The 23,419-nt window shown below is 35.8% G+C and overlaps 1 protein-coding gene and 2 pseudogenes across 1 annotated transcript; all 3 read right to left on the bottom strand.

Annotated features, from left to right (window-relative positions):
• Positions 1-2,876: 2,876 nt before the first annotated feature.
• LOC114758778 (type I inositol polyphosphate 5-phosphatase 5-like) lies at positions 2,877-4,792 on the bottom strand (annotated as a pseudogene).
• Positions 4,793-10,174: 5,382 nt separating this feature from the next.
• On the bottom strand, positions 10,175-13,525 carry LOC114758789 (2,3-bisphosphoglycerate-dependent phosphoglycerate mutase-like; annotated as a pseudogene).
• An 8,355-nt stretch (positions 13,526-21,880) lies between these two features.
• LOC114758771 (protein DOWNSTREAM OF FLC-like) lies at positions 21,881-22,555 on the bottom strand (the record flags this gene model as incomplete). Its single annotated transcript, XM_028947868.1, is given in 3 exon segments — positions 21,881-22,233; positions 22,357-22,377; positions 22,380-22,555. Coding segments are annotated over 3 exon segments (526 nt in total), but the record flags the coding sequence as incomplete, so codon positions are not given.
• Between the last annotated feature and the right edge of the window lie 864 nt (positions 22,556-23,419).

The raw sequence follows: 23,419 nt of genomic DNA, 5'->3' as shown, positions 1-23,419 counted from the left end.
TTTGCTAACCAGGGTTAGATCTAATAGAAGAAGTTACTCCCTCACAACGTAGTGAATCAATGTTTAAATTTTCACTGGAGGAAGTGTCTATATTTAATATCTGACAGTGTTTTAAATAGGATTGTCTATAATAGGAAAATACCTATATTTTAGTGAGAGAAAAAAAGAGTCATTTTCTAAACAATCTCCCCAAATGCCTGGTTGTAGATTTGTGGTCGGATTGAAGATATTAAAAAAAGTTATAATTTTTTCATAAATTTGTATAATTAACATTATTAATATTTGAATAACTACAAATTTTCGGGTGCTCACTGGGGAGCAAACCCATGATCCATTAGTCAAACTGGATGCTTGATCCACACTCCTTTTACCGGAAAGATTGATCATCAATCACCAATCAATAAAGGAAAAGAAGACAGTCAGACAAATATAACCAAATTTTATATGGTTCTCTTTAGATTTCCTTTTCCTTTTTCTTTAGCTGTGTGTGTATATATGTATATCTATATTAATTAATTAGAAGAACAAACGCTGACGACATAAAGTTTGGTATGAAATTCGACCCATAATTACCCTTAGTAGAGTTAGAAAGGAACTGATCTGATGTTTTCTTTTTAGAGTTTTGTGGGGTCTTCAGGCTTTGGATCACAGATCACGACCAACACTAATCCAATGTTCTCAAGGAATATGCAGAAGCTTCTCAATCTTACCTGCCACTCACTCCACTTCATAATGGCGGATTCGTGTTCATCCGCTTGGGGCAGCGTAATGATTTCCTCAATTCATCCTAGGATTTTTCATCTTGATCCAGCCCCAAAAATGCAAAGTTGAGTACAAATCATATTGTTAAAAAAAGAAGCAAAGGTAAGCAACTTAATTTTAATTTGATTTCTCATGTACATCCCATATCCTAATTTTATTTTGATGTTAGATGTGATTAAAAAAATAATATTAAAATATTAAATGCATAAAAAAATAATATTACGATATTAAATGCACTTAGAAAATAAGATCCGGTGATGTACTTTTGTCATAGAAAAAGTTTTTTTTTTTTAATTTGCACTCCACTTGAAATTCACGTAATTGTACTAGCACAAATGTGCCTTGGCTTTAAGTATCGTATTTTTAATAAAACAAATGTGGGTTAGCTTTGATAATTGAAAAAGTTGCTTTGGTTTTAAGGATGAGCTCAGTATGATTTGAGAATGATGAAAGCGGTTTTAAAAATTATATTTATTTTCCAGGCAATAAATCTTATTGAAAGATGTAAAAAATTATTTAAAATGAAAAAGTTGCAGCAGGAGCTTTCATTTCCATTCTGTCTCCATGATACACCCAAGATCATTTAAAACTGCTTTATAAAAAGAGCAAGCCTCTTCAGCTATGTCCAGTTATCATTATATTTTCTTTCTTAATTGTATGCTCCTTCAAACATTTGTCTTCAACTTTAAGCCATCTGATATGGTAGAACTCTCAGATTAGAGAAAAATGTGAGAGCTTTGAGGTTTGTTTGGTCAGAGACTAATAACTTTACTATCAGGTAGCTAGGCTTGAAGCCTGCATTTCATTTCAAGCCTACGCTCTTATTTTATTACCGGGAGAATTACAATCAAGTCCTATATAAAAGAAATAACTACTAAAAAGTTCAATATCAACCTGAGCAGCTTGTAATAACAAGTTCTAAAGTGAATAATAACAATCTTTAAAACTTGTTTTGTAATTATTTTTAGCTTAGAACCTAATCGTAATTCTCTCTTCATTATATTTATTCATTTCAAGACAAGCTAAGCCAGAAGAAGAGACAAGGGAAACAGAAACACAACAAATACGACGACCCAGAATTTGACTCTTACTTTAATTCGTACTAGGAATGGGCCAAGCGTGACCGAATCTGGACAAGACCACGAGATTCGAACTAGGTTTGGGATCTCCTAAAAATGCATTCTTCTTAAATACATTTAGGGTGTGTTTGGATGAAACCAAACCGTGGTTTGGAAAAGTGATTCTGGAGAATAGATTCTGGAGAAAATAGATTCTATGAAGAATAGATTTTGTAAAAAAGTGACTCTGAGAAGTAAGAGTGTTTGGATAGTTGTTATCAGAAGCACTTTTTATATATACAAATTACTTAAAAAAAGACATAAGTTAATATGATAATTACAGAAAAAATAGATTTTATGATATATTTTAATTTGAAGGAATAAAATTGTTAATAATATGTTTTTTACCAACATAATTAATAATACATAAGATAATATAATTAATAAATAATTAATGTGTATATATATTTATAAAATATAAGATTAAATATATTTAAAAAAAATATGTTTATAAAAAAAATAACAAGATACATATCATATAGGCTCTCACACTCTCCTTTTTTTCTCTAAAAGCAAAAAATTTTTGCTTTTTCCAAAACCATGGTTTTGATTTTTAGAGAGGGTGTTTAGGTGATTTATTCCCCAAACCATGATTTAGAGTGTCACCCAAACACACCCTTAAACGTGCAGGGAGAACTAGACAAGTAAAGATGTGCTGAGAAACAGCATTTACACTATGAGGTGAGATCCACATTTCTCTCTTTCTTCCCTAAGGTACCAAACACATATAAAGTTATTCTGACAGAATACGTACGCCATTAATGGTCCAAACAATATCACTTCCTTCAAACCGTGACATGAATGAACGGTAGTATTGTTAGTATTTACATTATGTGTAAGGGTAACGTACATCAAGTCAACAAGAATGCCTTGGGACATGAAATTTGCACTCACTGATGTATCCTCTCTACTGACAACATTACTCATCATGGGCTTTATAAAATTTTGTATGATCTTTTGGGGAGGAATGGAAAAAATTAACAAGAACGACAAGCCAGTGAGGTGAAGAAGAAACTAATCATAGAAACTATGCCTCTGAGGAATTACACAGGTGTCGTCGTATTCTAGTCTTGGGAAGGCATAGGAATAGCCCTTCCTGAACCTGTTCATCACGTTGTTTCTGCTTCTTGCTTCCACATCTACAGCAAATACCGCACACACAGGCCTGTGATCAGAAAATCTGGATTCCCCTCTTATGTAAGATAGTTGTTCAATCCCCTTCCCACGCCATAGTATCCTATCACACCTGATCCACCATCGTAATCATATTGAACATTAATAACGCTTGCATCAATTTGTATCAATAAGAGACTGAGCAGAATGATCATAGTACCAGGCGGGTGTTCGTCTTTTTTTCTTAGACTTTACAGTTTCTCCAGCGTATGAGTCTGAATTCTGTGAATACTTGTAGTGGGAGCAAACATGATCCGTCCCTCGTCGAATCCATTAAACACTCTTCCTGCGCTCTCTCCGTGTTCAGCTGTTTACATATATCATCAGTTTATTTATGCATTAATTAATAGTTTTGGATGGATATAGACAGACCTGATCTTTCTCTAACAAAGCGTCCCAGTCATTATCTTCCAGCAAGAATCTTGTTTCATCGTAACTCAAAGAGATCCGATAGTTCAAATCTCCTAGCCATATTATTCGACTGCGAGAAGTAGCTGTAATGATTAATAGGGAAGATGAAGCAGACGTACAATTAGGGAGGGACGGAATAACGGGAGGCCCATAACTCACTCGTGGTCAACTATCTTTTCTGGCGCTCGACGACAAGGATTCTTACCAATCCTAGGGAACTGTGTGCTTTTGAGGATCTCGGCCACGTCGGCATTCCTCCTCAGCTCGTCACCCTCTTTCTCCCCGGAAGCCAAATGACTACAAACGAAACAAAAAGTTGTTTGATGCAATGACATGCTAACTGATATACAACCCTGCAAAAGTAACCTGCGATTAGCTCCCAAAATGATCAGTCCCAAATGATAATTAATGTGTCATACCTTGTTTCCGAGGCAACCCATGATTCCTCTGCCCACTGAATCTACTCTGAGATGGGCGATGTGAGGGACCAAGTCCTTTCTAGTCCATATGGAAAGAAAGATCCCAACCATCTGTTTACTTGATATGAGGCAGTATTTTGTTTCTTTTGGAGGCGGTGGTATTTCTGCAATTGAGAGGAATTGATCCATGGAAGGATCACGATACATTGGAGGTTCTACTTTACTCAACAGGTCATTACGCTTTTTAGTCTTCGTCTTTCTCTGGAAGGTGAATCCAAAGAACAGTTGCAAGTCTTGAGCAGGCTGCTATCTGCTCTGTAGTTTCTGCTCAGTTCTTTCAGGGAAGACTTCTGAAAGAAATTCAGACTGCCTGGGGGCTTTGCGTCCTTCGAGTTGTTCTGTGTTGAGGTTTTGGAAGCATTTCCAGAATCAGAAGAACTGTCCGAGAAGACATTTTGGGTTTATTTAGTGATTGATTTATCAGACTCAGCCACTTCGCTGCTGGTTCATTATCTTCAATTACCAACACATTGCCTGCGCTCAGAGGAACAATTTCCTGAAACCTGTATGTATGTACAAGTACGTCGGCCAACATTGCACTTTATAGTTCAATCACAAAATACACCACATTGTGAATCAACTACTAGTAAATCATAATCAAGTGCAATCTATGGAAGATACATACCCCAAGACATATATATCTGCAGAGCCCTCCACCAGTAAGAAATCTTCAAGATTGAGGCCTTGATTTGGTGTCTTTCCCCCCACATTCCAAGTAGCAACAAAGATCCTGTAATTTCCATATTTTGAAAATTCGTTCAAAACAAGAAAATGATATGACGGCTTCATTTTTTTTCCTTACCTGAAAGACTGAATTTCAGTAACAGGAGCCATAGGCTGCTCGAAGTTGGACAGATTTAGGCCTTCGATTGCAGGGCTCGTCTCCCCTTTGGACATGAAATGAGAAATTAGTTAACATGATGCTTTTGTTTTTCTTAAAGTGATCTCCTAAAAATGTCAATAATTGATATGAATGTCATCCACTTGATGAAAGGGATTAAAGGTCAATATCAATTATGAAACGAAACAGCCTTATTTTCCCCACTCTGTGTTCTTGCCTTCTGTTTAGTTATATGTAGAGCATTGTAAAAGTCACTGTTGTTAGGTAAGCTACCATAATAATGCAGGAAGACATAAGGGAGATTTCATCTTGCTTGATAGGTACTTGGCTCTGGTAGTGTACCAGACCGGTTGGATCCTGAATCTAGGGTTGACCCACCCTTTATTTAACCTAAACCCCTGGAATCTGATTTAATTACATTATAATCATGAACAGGAATCGTTTTATAATAATAAAATTTCAATAAATAATTGAAGTTTTGGATTATGTAGAAAGTGCGACATGAATAGTCAAAAGCCATATCTGAGAAACTCTTTCTCATAACAGGGGACGCAGGGGACACATTTGCGAAAGCTTTTCTCTTCGAATCAACCACCTTCTCTAAATCTTTGTAAATAAACAAAAGGAGTTATTGAAAGGAAAACCAGAAAACGAAATCGGAAAACCAGAAGAAAGGGAGGTGTAATACCGGGAAATTGAGCGATTCTATCTACATCTGGTTTGAGCTCGTCGTCATCGGAGCCTCTCCCGCTTCGCTTTGATCCGAATATCTTAGGAAGAATAGACTTGATCCCAAGAAAACAGGACGATCAGAAATCACACAGAGATTATCGTCGGAGAGGAAACAACGAGAAAGAAGAACCTCACCTTCTTCTTGCGGTCATTCTTGACAGAATTATCAAGGGAGGAGTCAGCCGGGTGTGGGGGCTGAGGGCGGCGGAATTAGCCTTCGTCATTTCAGAACTGGCATTGGAGATGGGACGTCCTGATGGAAACGAAGACATTCATTCATGTTTTCTGGGATTCAAGGATCCGATACGAGAATTGACATCGGCGTTGAAGGCCGTCTTGGTGGTTCATTTGGGTAAAAATTGCTTGAATTAAAATGAGTTTGCCAAGAATGAAAGGTTTTTCTGGTTGATTGGGATGTGTTTGAAAGAATGAGATTTTGGCGCCTGAGCTTTCGGAACACTTCAGGACGACAGCGAACCGAGGAGAGTCAGACCGTTGAGTACCACTTTACAGTTTACACCATAACCCCTTCGATCTTTTATATGTTTCCGAGGGTTGATTTTATTGGAAAGATGATTTTTGAATTTTCAAAGGAGTCAGAAGAAGATATTGCTCCAAGACAATTACATTTAGAAAAAATTAATTTGCAGGTCCTTAAAATTTTCTTTTACTTTGAATCAGGTTCTTATACTTATTTTTCTTTTTACTGGATCCGTAACTTGCTACCATTGGGTCCCTTAGTCCTGCTGTTAAATAATCATTAACACCGTCAATGATTTGCGCTAGCAATGACGGAAACATCTCCTCCTTCCGCCATAACACATGTCCAAGTAAGCTCTCTCCTTTTTCCGTCGCCCATGCCCCTCCAGCTTAGAGAGAGCCGCCTCGTGTATTATACTATAATGCGAAAGAAATACATTCCAAGTGCTTTAAGGTCAAGTCGAAGGCCACTGAGACTGGACAGAAACGCCGGTTTAAAGGAAAGAAACGCCGCACCGGGGGATGGTGATGACGGTGTCACCATGATGCCGGGATTAATGGTTGTTGGGATGCTCCTAAAAATAAAGAATGATAATGAATTATACGAGGCAACTAAAACCAGTCTGTAACAAAATTTCATACGGTACAAACAACATTTTAATCAGATACGAGAAATGCCTCTGTTTTTTCGTACTAAAACAGGGGAGCCCATCCTTCACTTTTTTAGTTTTCATTTCATCATTCTCCAAGTGTATTCCTCACTCTGAACTCTTCCAAGTTTCTAGACTATCGTTTTTATTTTTTGCCTCTCATGTTGTTCTGTTGCATGATTGTCCGACAGGGGCGGAGAAGGATGGTGAAGGAAACATGACGGTGGGGATGGCTGAAGAGGATTCCGGTGACCCTGTGAGCAAGGGAAGGAAAGGTGTCATGGAGAGCAGGGGAGGAATGGTGAGTCGTTTACAAGTCGAGAGAAGTGCTGAGAATGAGCGAAGGAGAGAGTAGGGTTGTGGGGGAGGGAAAGAGAAGGTGACGTTTCAGAGGTGGCCAACGGAAATTATTAACACTGTTGATGGTATTCAACCGACTGACCCTCAGGATTAACGAATCTAACGGCTAGAAACCTAAGACCCAATAAAAGGGAAAAAAAAAATATAGAGGGACATCATTCGAAAATGAAAGTAGACTGTTGGGGAAAAAAAAATGAAAGTAGATTATAAGCACCTTCAAATTAATTTCCCCTTATATTTATATTTTAATATATAATTTTAGGTTTTGACATTACAAAGCTCAGAAGGATCAAAAGGGCAACAGAGCCAATGTGTGTGTGTCTCTAGTTATCTACATATAATTAAAATATTAGTATAACTACAAGCTTTTTCATGTGGCCAGGGGACAAAATTAAATATAAAATTAGACGCCACAACAATTGTTATGAAGTGCCAATTTTTTTTTTTTTTTTGGGTCAGTTATATATGATATAAAATTAAACGAAAACGGGAGGACGTAAAGAAAGTGAGAATATTAAAATTTTTGCCTTAGTTCATTCAAAAAAAGGCTTACCTTCGGAAAACACAATGCGACATAATAGCTTTATACACATATATATTAATCTTGGTAACTATGTTATTTTATTTTAATTTACTAATTTCATTTATGTTTTAGCTCTTTTTGTTTCATTTTTTCTTTAATTTTTTTTGGACTTTCTTTAATTTTTTAAAATATAGTAAAATGTTTTCCTGTTCTTTTCTATGCTAAGAAAATCAGACCGATTATTAAGGAGGTGTTTGGCTGGGACTAAAAGTACTTTTAAAATATATTTTTACAAGAGTTGAGACAAAATTCCTCTCCTGTGAACTTTTACAACCATGATTTGATCAAACGCTTCAAATATTTGGTTAAGGCACTGGTTCATGATTCGATGGCTGGGTTGTAATCAAAACTGTGATCAAACTAGCTATAAATAAATTGGTATATGTTAAACAATACTCCTCTAGTATTTAATATAAGATCTAATTATTGAGTTAATTTTCATCCTAAATATAAAACCTATTTTTCATATTTATTTATTTTTTAAAAAAATTATTCCTATTGATACTCCCTCAACCATAATCAAGCAGGAGAATGAGAGAGGATATTAAGAAAGATGATTATGATGCTTTAGAAAAAAAAACATGTCATATTTATCATAATTAATTAAATTACCTAACTTTTTTAATGTAATCAAATCAGTTGAATAAATCTTATATTAAAGATACGAGGATATGCTTGAAATATATTGATGAATACAAATGTAAACCCCCAAATCAAAATAATATATGATAATTAAAAAAAAAGAAATAGAATACATACATTTATACATATTTCTGGCTTATTTATTCAATTTTCTTCATTTTCCAATGCTTATTAAGCGTGTATATAAACTGTTAGTTTAGAAATATGGATTAAAATTCTCAAAAATTAAAAGAAATCGGTTCAACTCCTTAACTTACCGGTTTTAATTGGTATGAGGTAAAGTATGATTTAATTCTCAGAAACATTAGTTCTTTTCATTATCCACATTCGTATTGATTAATTCGATAATGTTTGACTAGTAAATAAATATCGTTATTGAGCTGAAGCAAAATACAACTAATAAATTAAAAAAATGAAAAACAAACTTAAATTTAAATGAAATTAAACTAAAATTCAATATAATTAAGCAACCCAAATTTAATTTTATCTAATACTACCCACATGATTTTATGAAAGTGATTGTCTGTCATTTTGATTATTGTCAATATATTCACACAAAATATTATATATAAAGACATACTGTTTAAGAATCAGAAATAATGGAACTCAACTTGGAATCCACGAAAAAATATGTGGCCAATAGTCTAGTGGATAATTCAACAGGTGGAATATAGTTTTCCATCACTAAACAAATAAAATTATAAGACCCAGTTGACTTATTTGAGGAGATTAAGGAAGTAAGTTAAGTTAGTTATTTGTAATAAATAAGTGTTGTCATTCCTAAAATATCATTGCTAATTAAGTGTATTTGCTAGAACTATCATTGTTAGAAGGATTATCTTGGGAAAAAATACATAAATATGAGAGACAAAACGGATTGGGGTCTTATAATTAGGACCAAACAAAAAGTCAAATAGACTCTTATATTAAGGACCGGAGGTAGTAATATAAGAGGTCCAGTTAAGTTGAAAATATCAGACGTCATAAGTAATTAACAAGTATCCTTCATTGTCCAAAAAAGGTATGAAATAATTAACAAGCATCTTTCATTGTCCAAAGCCCCCGCCCCGGGGGTCACAAGCACATTTCAAAACCAAGTAGTACCTCCAATCTTAAATATAAGAACTAATTGACTAATTTGAGTAGATTAATAAAATAAGTTAAATTAGTTATTTGTAATAAATAAGTGTTATCTTTCTTAAAATATCCTTATTAATCAAATATGCTGGCTAACACACCATCTTAAACAAAATACATAAATATGAGAGATAAAGTGAATTAAGATCTTATATTTAGAATCAAAATAAAAATTAAATATGATAGGACCAGAGGTGGTATCTCGTAAGCAGGGGATTTTAATGTTAGGCAATTACGATTACAATCGTACCACCATACGGTAGTTGTTAAAAATGCAGAAACACCAATAATCTAAATTAAAGCAACCAACTATTCTATATCAAAGTAACGAAATTGAAGGTTTAAACAGCTGATTTGTCATTAGAAGAAACAAATGAACAACCGTTGTTGAAACATCTCAGATGAAGTATAGTATAAATTGGATTAAGCATTTTGATTGGAGGAAAAAAAAAATAAAGAAATTCTCCCAATATGAGAATCATATTCCTGTGAAAGAGTCACAGCTCTTGTTTACTTCCGCTACTACTAAACCACATTCTATTGCTGCTTTAGCAATTAGTAAACATAACACAAGTCACAATCTGATTCTCTATCTTTCCGCCCCAAAGCGCTTTAGGAATTTACTGCAATATTACAGTCTGGTGAGTCCTATATGTTGTTCACCACCAGAGTCACAATAGCTCGATCAATTTTTTCTGAGAATATTCAACGGGTTATGATATTGTACACTTGGAAAACTCATTCTATGGAATGTCAATATCAGGCTGACTATAAAGATATCCATCACACATAACTAAAGGTTATACCTGCAAATATGTGTGAGAAAGATGGTCACAACTCTGCTTATCTATCGAAGTCTATATTGTGTATCGGCTCTGTTGAATAACAAACTATTATGGCAACAAAAAATGAATTTTCTAGGAGTATTGTCGCACCTTTAACCCGAAAAAGTGAGAGGGATCAATAACTTCAATGTGCCATCTCATCCAAGTGTTGTCTGTAATCAGCTAAGGTCTGCAAGCACCATTGGAAACATATAGCATTGGGATTATCAAATAGGCTCAGTGAGATGAACAAAGCCGAAGTCTGAGGGGGAATATCATTAAGACAATTCAATCAGAGTGAGCAAAAGAGGGTATCTCCCTTCATAAAATGGAATTACAGGACAATTGATGTCTTCAGACTGGCTGAATCATGCTTAGTATTTATTAAAACCTAGGGGATAATATAGTTTCCATTAAGCCTTTTTGCAAACTTGATTTGCAACTTTGGATTGACAACTGCCCAATTTAATGGTGACGGTCCCCGTTTCTACCAAAACAGCACTATCATGAACTATACGAGGTTAAGCCTAGCAAGTAGTAAGGTTTCTTTTTCTCCCCCCCCCCCCCTCCCCCCTCCTTTCTTTCCCATTTTGTTATAGATTCAACTTCAGTTCCTATAGCTGAAAAAATGAGAAAAAGGCAATATGCCCATAAACATACAGGACGAAGGCTACGGCAAACCGATATTCATACTTTCATGACCACTTGCAAAGATGAGGTCTGCAGCCCAAACAGAGCATCACTTCTTCACGAAGTTACAAGCAATTACTGTCAATTCATCTAAAAATCAAGTTAACACCAGGCTAATTGATCGTACCTTAGTATATGCATAAACACCTGCCTCTGTAGGCCCCACAGGACTTCCTCTACAGATAAATTTTCCCTCTTTATATATGTAAAGCAATGGTAACCCAGTCGACAATTCCAAGTTAATGACCTGTTTCTCCACAAAGGTTAGATTAATATTGGCCCTATCTTTATTAACAAGAAATAACGAGGGACGTGAGAGAACTTAGCTTAGCACCTCCTGTGATGTTAATCGGTCAAGATACATTATAATGGATCTTAGAGAATTCCCATGTGCAGCAACCATCACATGCTTTCCAGCTTTAAGTTGTGGTTCAATCTACAATGCATGCTTCTTAGCATCAACTTCCATGGCAATATAATTCCAAGAGATAAAGTAACCAAAAAAAAAAAAATCTCATGTTTAATGTTAGGGGAAAAACAATGTACGCACATGATCCTTAAAGTAGGCAACGGCTCTCAGGGAACACATTTCTAGGCTCTCACCATTGGGAGGGGGGATATCATAACTACGACGCCACCCATGCACTTTCTCCTTGCCGTATCTTTCTGCAGTCTACTGCTTATTTAGACCCTGTAGCTCCCCATACCTGTAGAAGAAAGAAGGGTTGTTCCATCAAATTTATTTGACATTTACATTAAACAATAAATAGGGCAAGACTTTTCATAGTCCTTACATTCTTTCGTTCAATTGCCAAGCTGTTATAACTGGAATAGACTGCTTCTTGGTTTTCTCACTGAAAACCTGCGTCCAGGTTTTTGCTTGTTCACTCTCATTATGGATGATAATGGGCACCTGAAGAGCACGCATTTGGCTTTTGAAGAGGGGGGAAAAAGTCTAGCTTTTCAAAGAAAAAATAACAAGAGAAAAGAGAGTTCACTTTTTAATTTTACTTCAATTCAGGAGGATATAAAGTGAAGTTTGACACCTCTAATCTGCAGTGCAGATGAAAGTTTTGTTTAGAAGTATGCCAAAAACCGAGGACCTAGAAAACTCTGATCTTAGTCGTACGACATGAATGTATGCCAAATAATGTTTCATAAACACGCCATTTCTTCTTTTACTTAAAGCCTCTTAAAAGAAAATCTGCACATTTGGAAGACAGAGAATGATCTAGAGCAGTGCTGTCAATCAAGCTGTAATTTAGCTAACACCCATTTTCATTAAGCATATTCTTGAAATGTGTAACTGGTAAATTTCAATAATGTTTTTTAGAGAGCGCAAGCCACATACCTTCTTGTGGCGGTGCTGAGTCATCGCAAGCATAGCAGTCATTTGCGCTCGAATCAGAGCAGATGTAAAAATTACATCTACTGGTATATAGCTAATCCTCTTACCAGCTTCAATTGCTTCTTCTATACCTCTCTTGGTCAAAGGCACGTCAACGCATCCGGTAAACAAGTTCTTCTCATTCCACAGAGATTCGCCATGCCGAATCAATATCAAAGCAGACTCAGCTAAAAACAAGTTTAGAATACCCGCCAATAAGAAGATAAAGCAAAAGCATTAAAGCCCTCTTTCTCAATCAGAATGAGTAATTAAAAATTATGACAGAATTGGGCTATTGACACATAATTTACAGCGGAAGTATATGCATAAGTTATCAGATATCGGGCAAACAGAACAACATTTGTAGTGCAACACACAGATACCACGAATCATCTGGAAAACTATCACTCACTTGATGAGTCCTGACAAATATTAAGAACATCGTTAACTGATGTAGAATCCGCAGTAGAAGAATAGGATATTGATCCATGATTAAGGTGCAGCTTATGCTGGAGAGATGTATGGAACTCCTTTCGGAAAAGTGCAGTTTTGCCTTCCAAATGCCTTGAGAGGAATCTCACAGAGAGATTCCCTAATCCTGTGGAAAAGCTAGAAGCATCGGAGCCCAAACCATGAAGCCCCACGGAATGGTAAGAAAAAGCAGCTGCCATACTGATAATCCAATGGACCACGAACAAAAACACATTAGTATTTTCATCAGAAGAATGAACCAGAATCTCTCCCACTATAAAGATTGACAAGATTTTTGTAAGTCTCTGAACTGGTTATATTTCACTTAAAAAAAATTCGTTCTTTCCCGGTGATCTCGAATTAAAAATAGCTATGGGGAAAGTGCGTGTCAAATTAGCATAACCAAAGTTTTCAGAATAATCACATAAGTTACATTCTTCCGTTCCCTAGAGATTTCGAATCCCATGACAAGAATCCACTAGGGTGCGACCCCGTAAGCCTTGTTATACATACAGTTCGGGGTGGGGAAGCAATATTAACGACCATCAATAGCCTATGACATCACAGTGAGAAGTATCAAACGTGTTACAGAGCAACTGAAATCTGAATAATACCCAAATGTCAAATTAGGGGATTGACATAAACTTACATGGATCGCTGACGGGGTGGAGAAGCTGAAACTGAGAACGCTCGAGACAATCTTAACAGAGAGAACGATGGAACTCTGCTTTTCTTTGTTTCCCCTCTTCTTTAAGAAACGATTGCGTGAACTGAAACGCAGTACAGCAAAGTAAAACTGGAAAGGGAAAAGAAGCCGGGAAGCATCGAAAGTGTGGCGTGGCGGTTTCTTTTCAGTTTTCAAAGATCACCCGCTCCTGCTCCGACGGCGATATTCGTTTTACAAAATGCCGACGCTGCACGCTGGTCTCTACGGCGTCGTTTTGAATATGATAGTCGATATACATCATTTTCAGACCATATTCTTTTTTTGCCAGCTACTTCTAGACCATCCTATTTGTATTAATAAATACAATGAATATATTAAATACAAAGTATTGAAAACCGGACCAGTAATTGAACCGGTCAAGAAAATAGGTCAAAGGTCAACGGGTCAGATGTCAAACTGGTAAGAAATAAAGAAAATAAAAAATAATTTAAATTTTTACTAAGAACTAGATATTAATATAATATCTTGAAGTGCTAGTAAAATAATCACATATTTACAATTTCTTATAATATCATACTACTAAATCACTAAATTTTCATCCCAACAAAATATCAAAATAGATATATGAACATAATTATTCAATCACTAAGTACTAATTATCAACAGTTTTTAAAAAAAAGTCATCAAAATAAACTTTTTTTCAAAAAGAAAAGGCAACCAAGATACTACCAAAATCACTAAATATTCATCTCAACAAAATATCAAAGTATGATAAAAAAAAATATTCCTCCCTATAGTTAAATATCAACGGCTTTTAAAAAAAAATCATCAAAATATTTTTTTTTTTTAAAAAAAGGGAACCAGGATAACCCACCAAATCGAGTGGGTTACCCGGGTCATTATCGGTTTGTCCCAAGATGATCTGGGTCACACCGAGTCAGTTCACTTCCGTTTTAATGCTCAATGGGATTGGTTACGAGGCCGATTCGTCAGTTTCCGATCTGAACTAGCCGGTCCAATCCGGATTTCAATACACTGATTAAATATGTTGCAAAATAACTCATTAAAAAATTCACAAAATTACATGAAGACACCGATGCGTGGAAGGTGGAACATAATTTAAAACCTCTTAAAATTTAGCTTAACTCTTTAGAACGGGGGGTGGGGCCAATTCCATAAGTTACAAGTCAAATGAGGAAAATTTTTGGCGGTTTATCATGATATATGAGTTCAAATTAATTAACAACGAAATATCGTAGGGTTCATCTTAAAAACTATGAGATTTAACATAATTAAAGAGGTGTTTGGAAGTACTTTTTAAAAACACTTTTTGGCAAATTGAAATAAACTTTTTTACATATTTACTTTGTATATTGTAAAATTATTTTTAAAATCATAGTTTTGTTTTTATCCAAACACCCTCTAAGAAGTATTGAAAAAGGGAAATGTATTTTGAATTCTGTGTGTATTTCTGAATATAGAAGTGTACATATATAGGAATTAGATTTCCTTTTGCAGGATAGCTAGAAATCTGATCCCATTAAATATGATTGATTACATATGATTTGCCACACTTATTGACCGAGATTCTAGGTACTAGGAAAGGAAAGGGTAGAAGATATAGGGATATGATTGCAACGACTAGTAGATAGGTCTTTGATTCTAACACTCCCCTTAAGGCTGGAGAATAAATATCTAACATTCCCAGCTTGCTTCGAAGACCTTCAAACTGGATTATTGCTAATGGTTTTGTCATTATATCCGTAATTTGATTAGATGATCTAATGTAGGACAAGTTGATGATGCCTTCCTCTAGTTTTTCTTTGATGAAATGTCTGTCAATCTCCACATGTTTAGTTCTGTCATGGAAGATGGGGTTTTTAGTCATTTCAATGCTAGCTTTATTGTCGCACACTACAAGTAGAGTGGGCCTTCATAAGTGATTCTGAGTTCTTTTAAGAGTCTTGTGATCCATATCCCTTCACAAACACCAAGAGCTACTACTTTGAGTTTTGATTTTGCAGTAATTCTTGACACCACTAGTTGTTTCTTGCTTCTCCATGTTACCAAATTTCCCCACACATGTGTACAGTATCCTGTGGTTAACCTCCTGTTTTCTAGGGATCTGTCATGATCTACATCTATGTAAATCTCTATATCCCTTCTTCTATTTTTCTTGAAGAAAATGCCCTTTCCTGGGTTGGGTTTTAGGTAACTTAGGATTATGAGTACTGCCGCTATATATATTCTTCTTGTGGTTGGTGCATGAACTGACTAACTACTCCTATTGTGTAGCTGATGTCAGGATGTTTGTGTGTCAAGTAGATTAGTTTCCCTACTAGTCTTCTATATTTCTCAAAGTCAACTGGGGTGGCACCTGGTTTGACTTCTAAATTACATGAAGCATCCATAGGTATTTCGCTTGGTGCAGCTCCAAGCATTCTTGTCTTGTAGAGGAGGTCCAATGTGTATTTTCGTTGGGACACATTAATTCCTTTCTAGTTCTTGCCACCTTTATGCCTAAGAAGTATCTCATCTGACCAAGATCTTTTACTTGGAATTCAGTTGCTAGTGCTTTCTTTAGGGATTCTATTGATCCTCATCATTTCCGGTGATCACAATGTCGTCCACATAGACAATTAGGATAGCGACTCCTTTAGTTCTGTGTCTCATAAACAAGGTGTGATCTACCTGGCCCTGTGAGTATCCAATCCTCTTTAGCACCTTGCAAATCTGTCAAACCAAGCCATTGGAGATTGCTTTAGCCCATATAAGGATTTTCTGAGTTTGCATACTTTGGTGGTATTTTTAGGTTTCCGTACCCTTAAGGGACTTCCATGTATAACTCCTCTTCTAGGTCTTTATTTAGGAAGATGTTCTTCACATCTAGTTGATACAAGGGCCAATCTAGATTAGCTGGCACAGAGAGTAAGATTTTAATTGAGTTGAATTTGGCCACTAGAGAAAAAGTTTCTTGGTAGTGGATCCCGTAGGTCTAAGTGTAGCCCTTTGCAACAAGTCTTGCCTTATATTTATTCAAACTGTCATCTAGGTTGAATTTTAGTGTGAACACCCACTTACATCCTACCACTTTTTTCCCTAGTGGTAATGGGGTGATGTCCCATGTTTGGTTTTCCTTGAGAGCTCGTGGTTCTTCTTCCACAGCTTTCTTCTAATTTGGGTTGGTTATAGCTTATTGGAAGGTTTCTGGTATCTTTACCTATGCACTGTAGCAACAAAGTTTTTCATTCAAGTAGATAAGTTCCCATAAGAGACAAACCTTTGGATGGGGTATTGGGTGCAAGCTCTTACACCTTTCCTTAGAGCAATAGGCCATCCCACTTCTTCAAGATCTAACCGTATGTTAGACTCATGGCCATACCTTGTAGTGGGAACATCTCTTTCAGGTTCTTCTTCTATGCCATGATTACTATTGAGGCTGTTCGTGTGTTCTTGATTTGTTTGGGGTGAGTGCTCGAAACTGTTTAATATACTAGGTATTATTGCAAGTTTTTATGGTAGTGGTTTGGGCCTGTTTGGCTATTTAAGTGTGGTTTTAGGTCTATGTGATGGTGATTCAGGTCTTCTGGTTGTTCTAGTGCTGTTTTAGGTCTGTATGCCCGTGTGTCAGGTCTGTTAGGTAGTTCTGGTACTGTTTTGGGTAAGATAGTAGGTTCAAGTTCCTGAATTAGCCATTCTGTAGCTCCATAGTTCTCCCCCTGAATGGGTAATTTATGGTAGTAGGCATCTTCCTCATAGAAAACTATATTTTTAGTTATGTGAATTGTTTTGGTGATTGGGGAGTAGTATTATTATACCCTTTCTGTATCGGGGAATAACCTAGAAAAACGCATTTTTAGCTCTTGAGTCCAATTTTTCATTATTTCTGTACACAAAAACAACACAGTCAAAGATTTTGGGAGGTAGTTGATTTATGAGTGGAGAGTAGTTAGGGTAGCTTTCTAGTCATTGTTGAACCAGAGATTTATAGTTAAGGACGTTAGAGGGTATTCTATTTATGAGATACGCTAAGGTCAACATTACATCTCCCCAAAACAAGTTAGGAACGTTCTTTTCTAACATAATGGCTCTGGTTACTTCCAACAAGTGTCTATTCTTTCTTTTGGCTATCCCATTTTGTTGGAAAGTATAAATACAATAAGTTTGATGATGGATGCCTTGTTGTTTAGAAATTTCTTAAAAAACTTGCTTAGGTATTCCTTGGTATTATCACTTCTCTAAACTTTGATAGAAGTTTGAAACTGAGTTTTTATAAACACAAAATTGTTTTTTGAAAGTCTCAAATACTTCATATTTTTCTTTAAGTAGGAAGACCCACGTCATTCGAGTATAATCGTCAATAAACATAACAAACCAACGGTATTAGAGAGAGTTTTTGTGTGGCTGGACCTCAAATATCGCTATGGATGAGTGTAAAGGAGCGGTGGGCTTGTAAGATTGTTTTGAATAAGTGCTTCATGTTTGCTTAACTAACTGACAAGTATCATAGCTGACAGAAAAATTGTTTTCTTTATTGAATAGATATGGATACAAATGCTTCATATAGTTAAAGTGAGGGTGGCCTAACTTATGGTCCCAAAATAAGTTATTATGCATATTGAAATAGTATAGTCCATCCCACTCTTTAGCTTTGCTAATCATCCTCCCCGAGGCTAGATCCTGAAAAATGCAGCCAAAGTCATAAAAAAGGACTTGATAGACCTGATTTTTGGTTAGTTTGCTTACTGAAATGAGGTTACAGGGAAGTTCAGGTACAAATAACACATTATGTATGATTAGGTGTTTAGATAACTTAACTACTCCAAGACCACACACACGTGACACGTCCACTAATGCCATTTGCTACCATAACCTTTAGGTTTTCATGACAATGCTTGATAGTTGTAAAGAGGGATTTGTTACCAGTCATATGATCTAAGACTCTATAATCAACAATCTATACATCATCACTAGTCACCATAGCATTTAGGGCAATTATAGAGTTACCTCATTTTACTAAGTTGATATTAGAAGTGCTTATTTGTTTGTCCAGAATTTTCCTCAACAATTGTACCTCTTTTGGGCTTAGCTTTTCTTCTTCTTCTTCCTTCTTTTCTGCATGATAGCTTTTCCTTTCTCTTCTTGATTTATTGTTCAGATTTGGTAGCTTCCCATGTAATTTCTAGTAAATCTCTCTAGCATGACCCTTTTACCACAGTGATCACACCATTTTTCATTTTTTTCTTTTCAGTTCTATTGTATTTGTATCCCTAATCACCAGTGCTAAGGCCTTATTTTGTGCTACTAGAATCTGTGTGAGTTGTTTTATGCTTTCTTCACATTTCACCATGTTAAAGCTTTCAAAAAGTGATGGCAATGGTTTTAAACCCATGATCCTGCATCCAACATCATCAAAGGTGTCATTTTATCCCAATAAGAACTCATAAGTTCTTTCTGTTTCAATAAGTTTTCTAAAGTACTGAGCATTATCCACACACTTCCATGAGTAAATTTCAAACCAATCCAATTGTTGCCAAATTCCCATCAAGGCACTATAGTTTTGGGTTACAGTCATTGTACCTTGCTTGAGTTCCCGAAGCTGTTTCTTTAGGTGGTACAGTGTGACTGTATTATCTATTGAGGAGTAAGTCTGTTTGGCAGCGTCCCATATCTCCTTTGCTATTTGTGCGAGTAGATACCCCTTACCAACCTCAAGAGTCATTGAATTGCATAATCAAGTCATGACCTGGTTGTTTTCTGCAAACCAGGTGTCAAACATCGCATCACCCGGCATGGGTTGTGGAGCTTGGCCATTGATGTATTTTTCCTTGCGTCTGCCTTGGAGGTACATCAGAATGCTCTGTGACCACTGGAGATAGTTACTACCATTCAGTTTGTGTGTTGTGACCAGTTGTGGACTTTTGGTCATCGAGGTAACCTCTGGTGCCATAATCGAGCTACTAGAGCTCTGGGTATTTCTAGAATTTGACGCATTAGAGGGAGTCGATGTGGTCGACTCACTTACAATGGTTGAACTAGCCATTAGGGCTATCGAGTTCGGCCCTCTATTTGTTGGTTCTGCCGTAGAGACCCAAATAGATGTGGGAATTGATCGCTATTCATTTTCCTCTTTTCTGGTGCTCTGATACCATATTGAAAAAGGGAAATGTATTTTTGAATTCTGTGTGTATTTCTGAATGTAGAAGCGTACATATATATGAATTAGATTTCCTTTTCAGATAGCTAGAAATCTAATCTCATTAAATATGATTGATTACATTTGATCTGCCACACTTATTGACTAAGATTCTAGGTACTAGAAAAGGAAAGGGTAGAAGATATGGGGATATAATTGCAATGGCTAGTAGATAGGTCTTTGATTCTAACAAGAAGCTTTGCAGAATCACATAAATTTTTTTCTAACCTCCTATTGGCTATTGCCGAGGAAGCAATCCCATTCAAAATATTATTAGGTATTAAATGTGAACAATTTTCAATAAAAATTCAAACATTAGTTTACTATGTTGTGAGAGAATTTTCTGCTAGACCCAAACCCTATTAGTATCATATAGTTTATCTATACACAATTATTGTTGCTGATGAGAAATATATTGAAAAAAATTCAGAAGGAAAGATATTTGAGGAATTTGTTTAACAACCATTGACTTTCCATAACAATCTTCCAAATATATCCTTGTTTACTTGTTTATTTGTCAATGAATATGACTATATCATCAATATTCAAATACATAATAATTTTTCCCTTTCTTTCGATCATAATTAGCTCAAATTTATATAAGCATAGCATAAGCATCCTTACTAGACATGTTTGATAGCACCTAGTCTATCCGTGTGATTATATTATTACACTGGTTGTTAATTTAGTACCACTCTAGTCCTAAATGTAAGTCACTCCCGCTACTACAAAAAAGATATTTAATGACGGTTAAAATGAGTTTTCATGACGGTTTTATGAGTGACATTTATGCTATTGACATAAAATATAAAGGATTTCACAGTGGTTGAAGAACCGCCGTGGTATGTGACTTTTCACGTTGGTTATATAAATAATCGCCATGAAAAGTCACATCAACAACCATGAAATTTTTTTTTTAATTTACTTTCATCCTATTAATCAGGATGGAACAGAAGAACAAAGCCACAAAAGAAGGGTTTGAAAATCAATTAACCAATAACTTCTTACTAGTTAAAAGCATTCTAATAAAGCAAACATAGATTCTTTTCACTGTAATAATGCCATTTTGCTTCACCTTCTACTACTAGATCAAAGCTATTAAGATTTAATAAAAATAAAATCAAAAACTCATATTTGATAAAATTCATGAATTTCCTGTCAAACCACAAAAACTATGAAACCCATGAAAAGAATGAAGGAGAAAGTGTGAAAAACTCACAAATAAGAATGAACAAGATGAGGCAACGTCAACAGTGACAGTGATGGCAACAACGACGTGACGGTGATGGAAGAACATGGCGGAGATGATAGAAGCAAAGGATAAAGGCCAACAAAGGTAGGAGGAGGGAGAAAATCGAGTGAGGAGGTAATGAGGAACTATAAACTGTGACTCTGAAAAGTGAAAAACTATCATGCGATGGATAGGGTTTTAAAATTTTGATATACTTTTTAAGGCGGTTATTTGTTAAAAGTATTTTTTTACGGCGGTTATTTAAAAAACCGTCGTGAAAAATAAAATTTCCTTCTCTATAATTACAAAAATACCACCGTCATGTTTTTTATAGTGTTTTTTCTAATAACCCCTATAAATTAGCATTATGAAAGCTCTTTTTTGTAACAGTGTTCTAAGAAAAGTTTTAATCCTTAATATAAGTCATTTGTAATATATTTAGTGCCTATTTTTCAATTTCACCTTATTTAATTCTCATTGAAAAGAGAGAAATAAAAGAGTGATAGGAGTCCCAAAGATATGAGACTAATGTATAGATACAAAGAAGGAAACTTTAACAAGGGAATAAAACTAAATTTTTTTTTCATTTAATGCATATTATGGTATATGAGAATATGTTGCAAGTAACTTATATTAAGTATTATCAGAGTAGTAATTATCATAATAATCATTCACATACTTCGAACCATTTAAGTTAGCTCATATGATATGCTCATGCTGGCGAAAGAGAAAACACACATATGGTAAGAATAACTGATCGGTGTCAATAATAAAAATTCAAATCCTTGTTTCATAAAAGGAGAAAAAAGATTATGCTAATCTCATTTATTAAAACTTAATTGGGTATTATTAATTAACACAAAACAAAACACCGTTGACTCCGAACAAACAAATCAACAATATCTGTATGATGAGAAAGGCTATATTTAAGAGATCTCACGCAATTAAACATACAGATCTTAGATCTAATTAACAAAGTAGCAAATTAAGAATGTTACAAACCTTAAGAAGCAATAATAATCATGAAGAAGAAGAATGAATGTGCATGCAAGAAAGAAAATGAAGACGGATCAAGCATCATCAGCCAAGTAGTATTGAAGGAGCTGGTAGCATTCAGGCAAAGGCACGTCCTTGTAGCATCCCAAAGCATTGGCATAGTGAAGATCATTGACGACGCCATTCTCAGTACGAGTGAGCACGATGCTGGCTTTGCTTCGTCCTGGATCTGGCACTTTGCAATCTGCAACCGGACTGCTCACAAACAATATCTCACATAAATGATCCCCATGATCATGCTCAACCTGTATGCTGTAAGTTCCTGTAGAATCTGTCACCCCTTCTTTTCTGTATTCCACCGCCAAGCTCTCCCTGTCTTTGCACTCAACTCTCACCTTCGCCCCTACCAGTTCACAAAACAACAGAAATTACTGTAGGATTATTGGATTGCTGAGTAAGAGACGAGCGATATAAGATAACTGATATATATATATAATATATATATATATATAGAGTTTGTTGTTACCTGCAATGTAAGTGGTGACATGGTCTCGAAGCCGGCACGGCAGGTGTCACAGTAGACGCGACCCTTGACGCGGAAAGGGCCGTGATGTGAAGTGGAAAAGGGAAGGACGATGCAGAGACAGAGGGCCACCAAGAAGAAAGCTTTATGGCCATTATTAATTGCCAGTGAGATCTTTGATGGAGGGAAGAAGAAGAAGGGGCTGTGGGATTGTTATATAGTTGTGGAAGTTTGAACTGTGATATTTAAGTGTTATGTATATTTAGCAGCATATGATCCTTCCACTACTTGCGCCTATAAAGTGAAGTCGTGTCTCAAGCTTTCTCAACTTGCATCGCTGCATTCACATGCTTCTTCGGCCTCCACTTGGTACTTCTTTTGTATTATTACTCTTTTAAAGCGTTTGGATGTAAGATAAAAAATTGGGTCAATTGATGAGCAGATCCATTGGGAGAGGAAGGGGTTGACTTTATTAGCACTTCTCCTGAGAATAAATTGGGCAGAATATTGATGTCATGGATCCCAAGAAATCCATCTCTGCTATATTAAAGAAGAATTACAGCCACACAAACATGTGCTGGCTATTTGTGCTAAGCATGGAAACTTCAAGAGTGCTTGTTTGTTACGTTGTTTTTACAACGTAATCTGCAGAACAATTTGAAGGTTGAACTGCATATTAAATATCAAATAATAATCTGTAATATTCATCCTCTCAACTGCTACTTCTATAAAGCTACGCGTACTAACTAAAACTTCCATTATTTTGATTGTGTTTAGACTACTCGTGGAAAAATATAACAGCTTTAAATTTCAGCATTGTCCTCAGTTGCCGGATATTGAGACTGCCCGATAAGCCCAACATAACCTGTCCGAACTCCCAAGTATGTTGGATCGAAACGGACAAAAAAGCCCAAAATCAGGCCTATTGATTTATCATGCAGTCAGCCCCCGCTCTGAACTCTTGCTTGGAACCAAATCCCCGGAAAAAAAACCAAAAAAAATCTTGTGGCTTCTTAATTAATTCCATATTCAGTCAACGGGAGTTAGATCTAACAAAAAAATAAAT

The sequence above is a fragment of the Neltuma alba genome, unplaced genomic scaffold (assembly GCF_004799145.2).
Source record: "Neltuma alba isolate B1F8T4 unplaced genomic scaffold, ASM479914v2 tig00001537_pilon, whole genome shotgun sequence".
Classification (NCBI taxonomy): domain Eukaryota; kingdom Viridiplantae; phylum Streptophyta; class Magnoliopsida; order Fabales; family Fabaceae; genus Neltuma; species Neltuma alba.
This window is presented reverse-complemented; position numbering and strand designations above follow the sequence as displayed.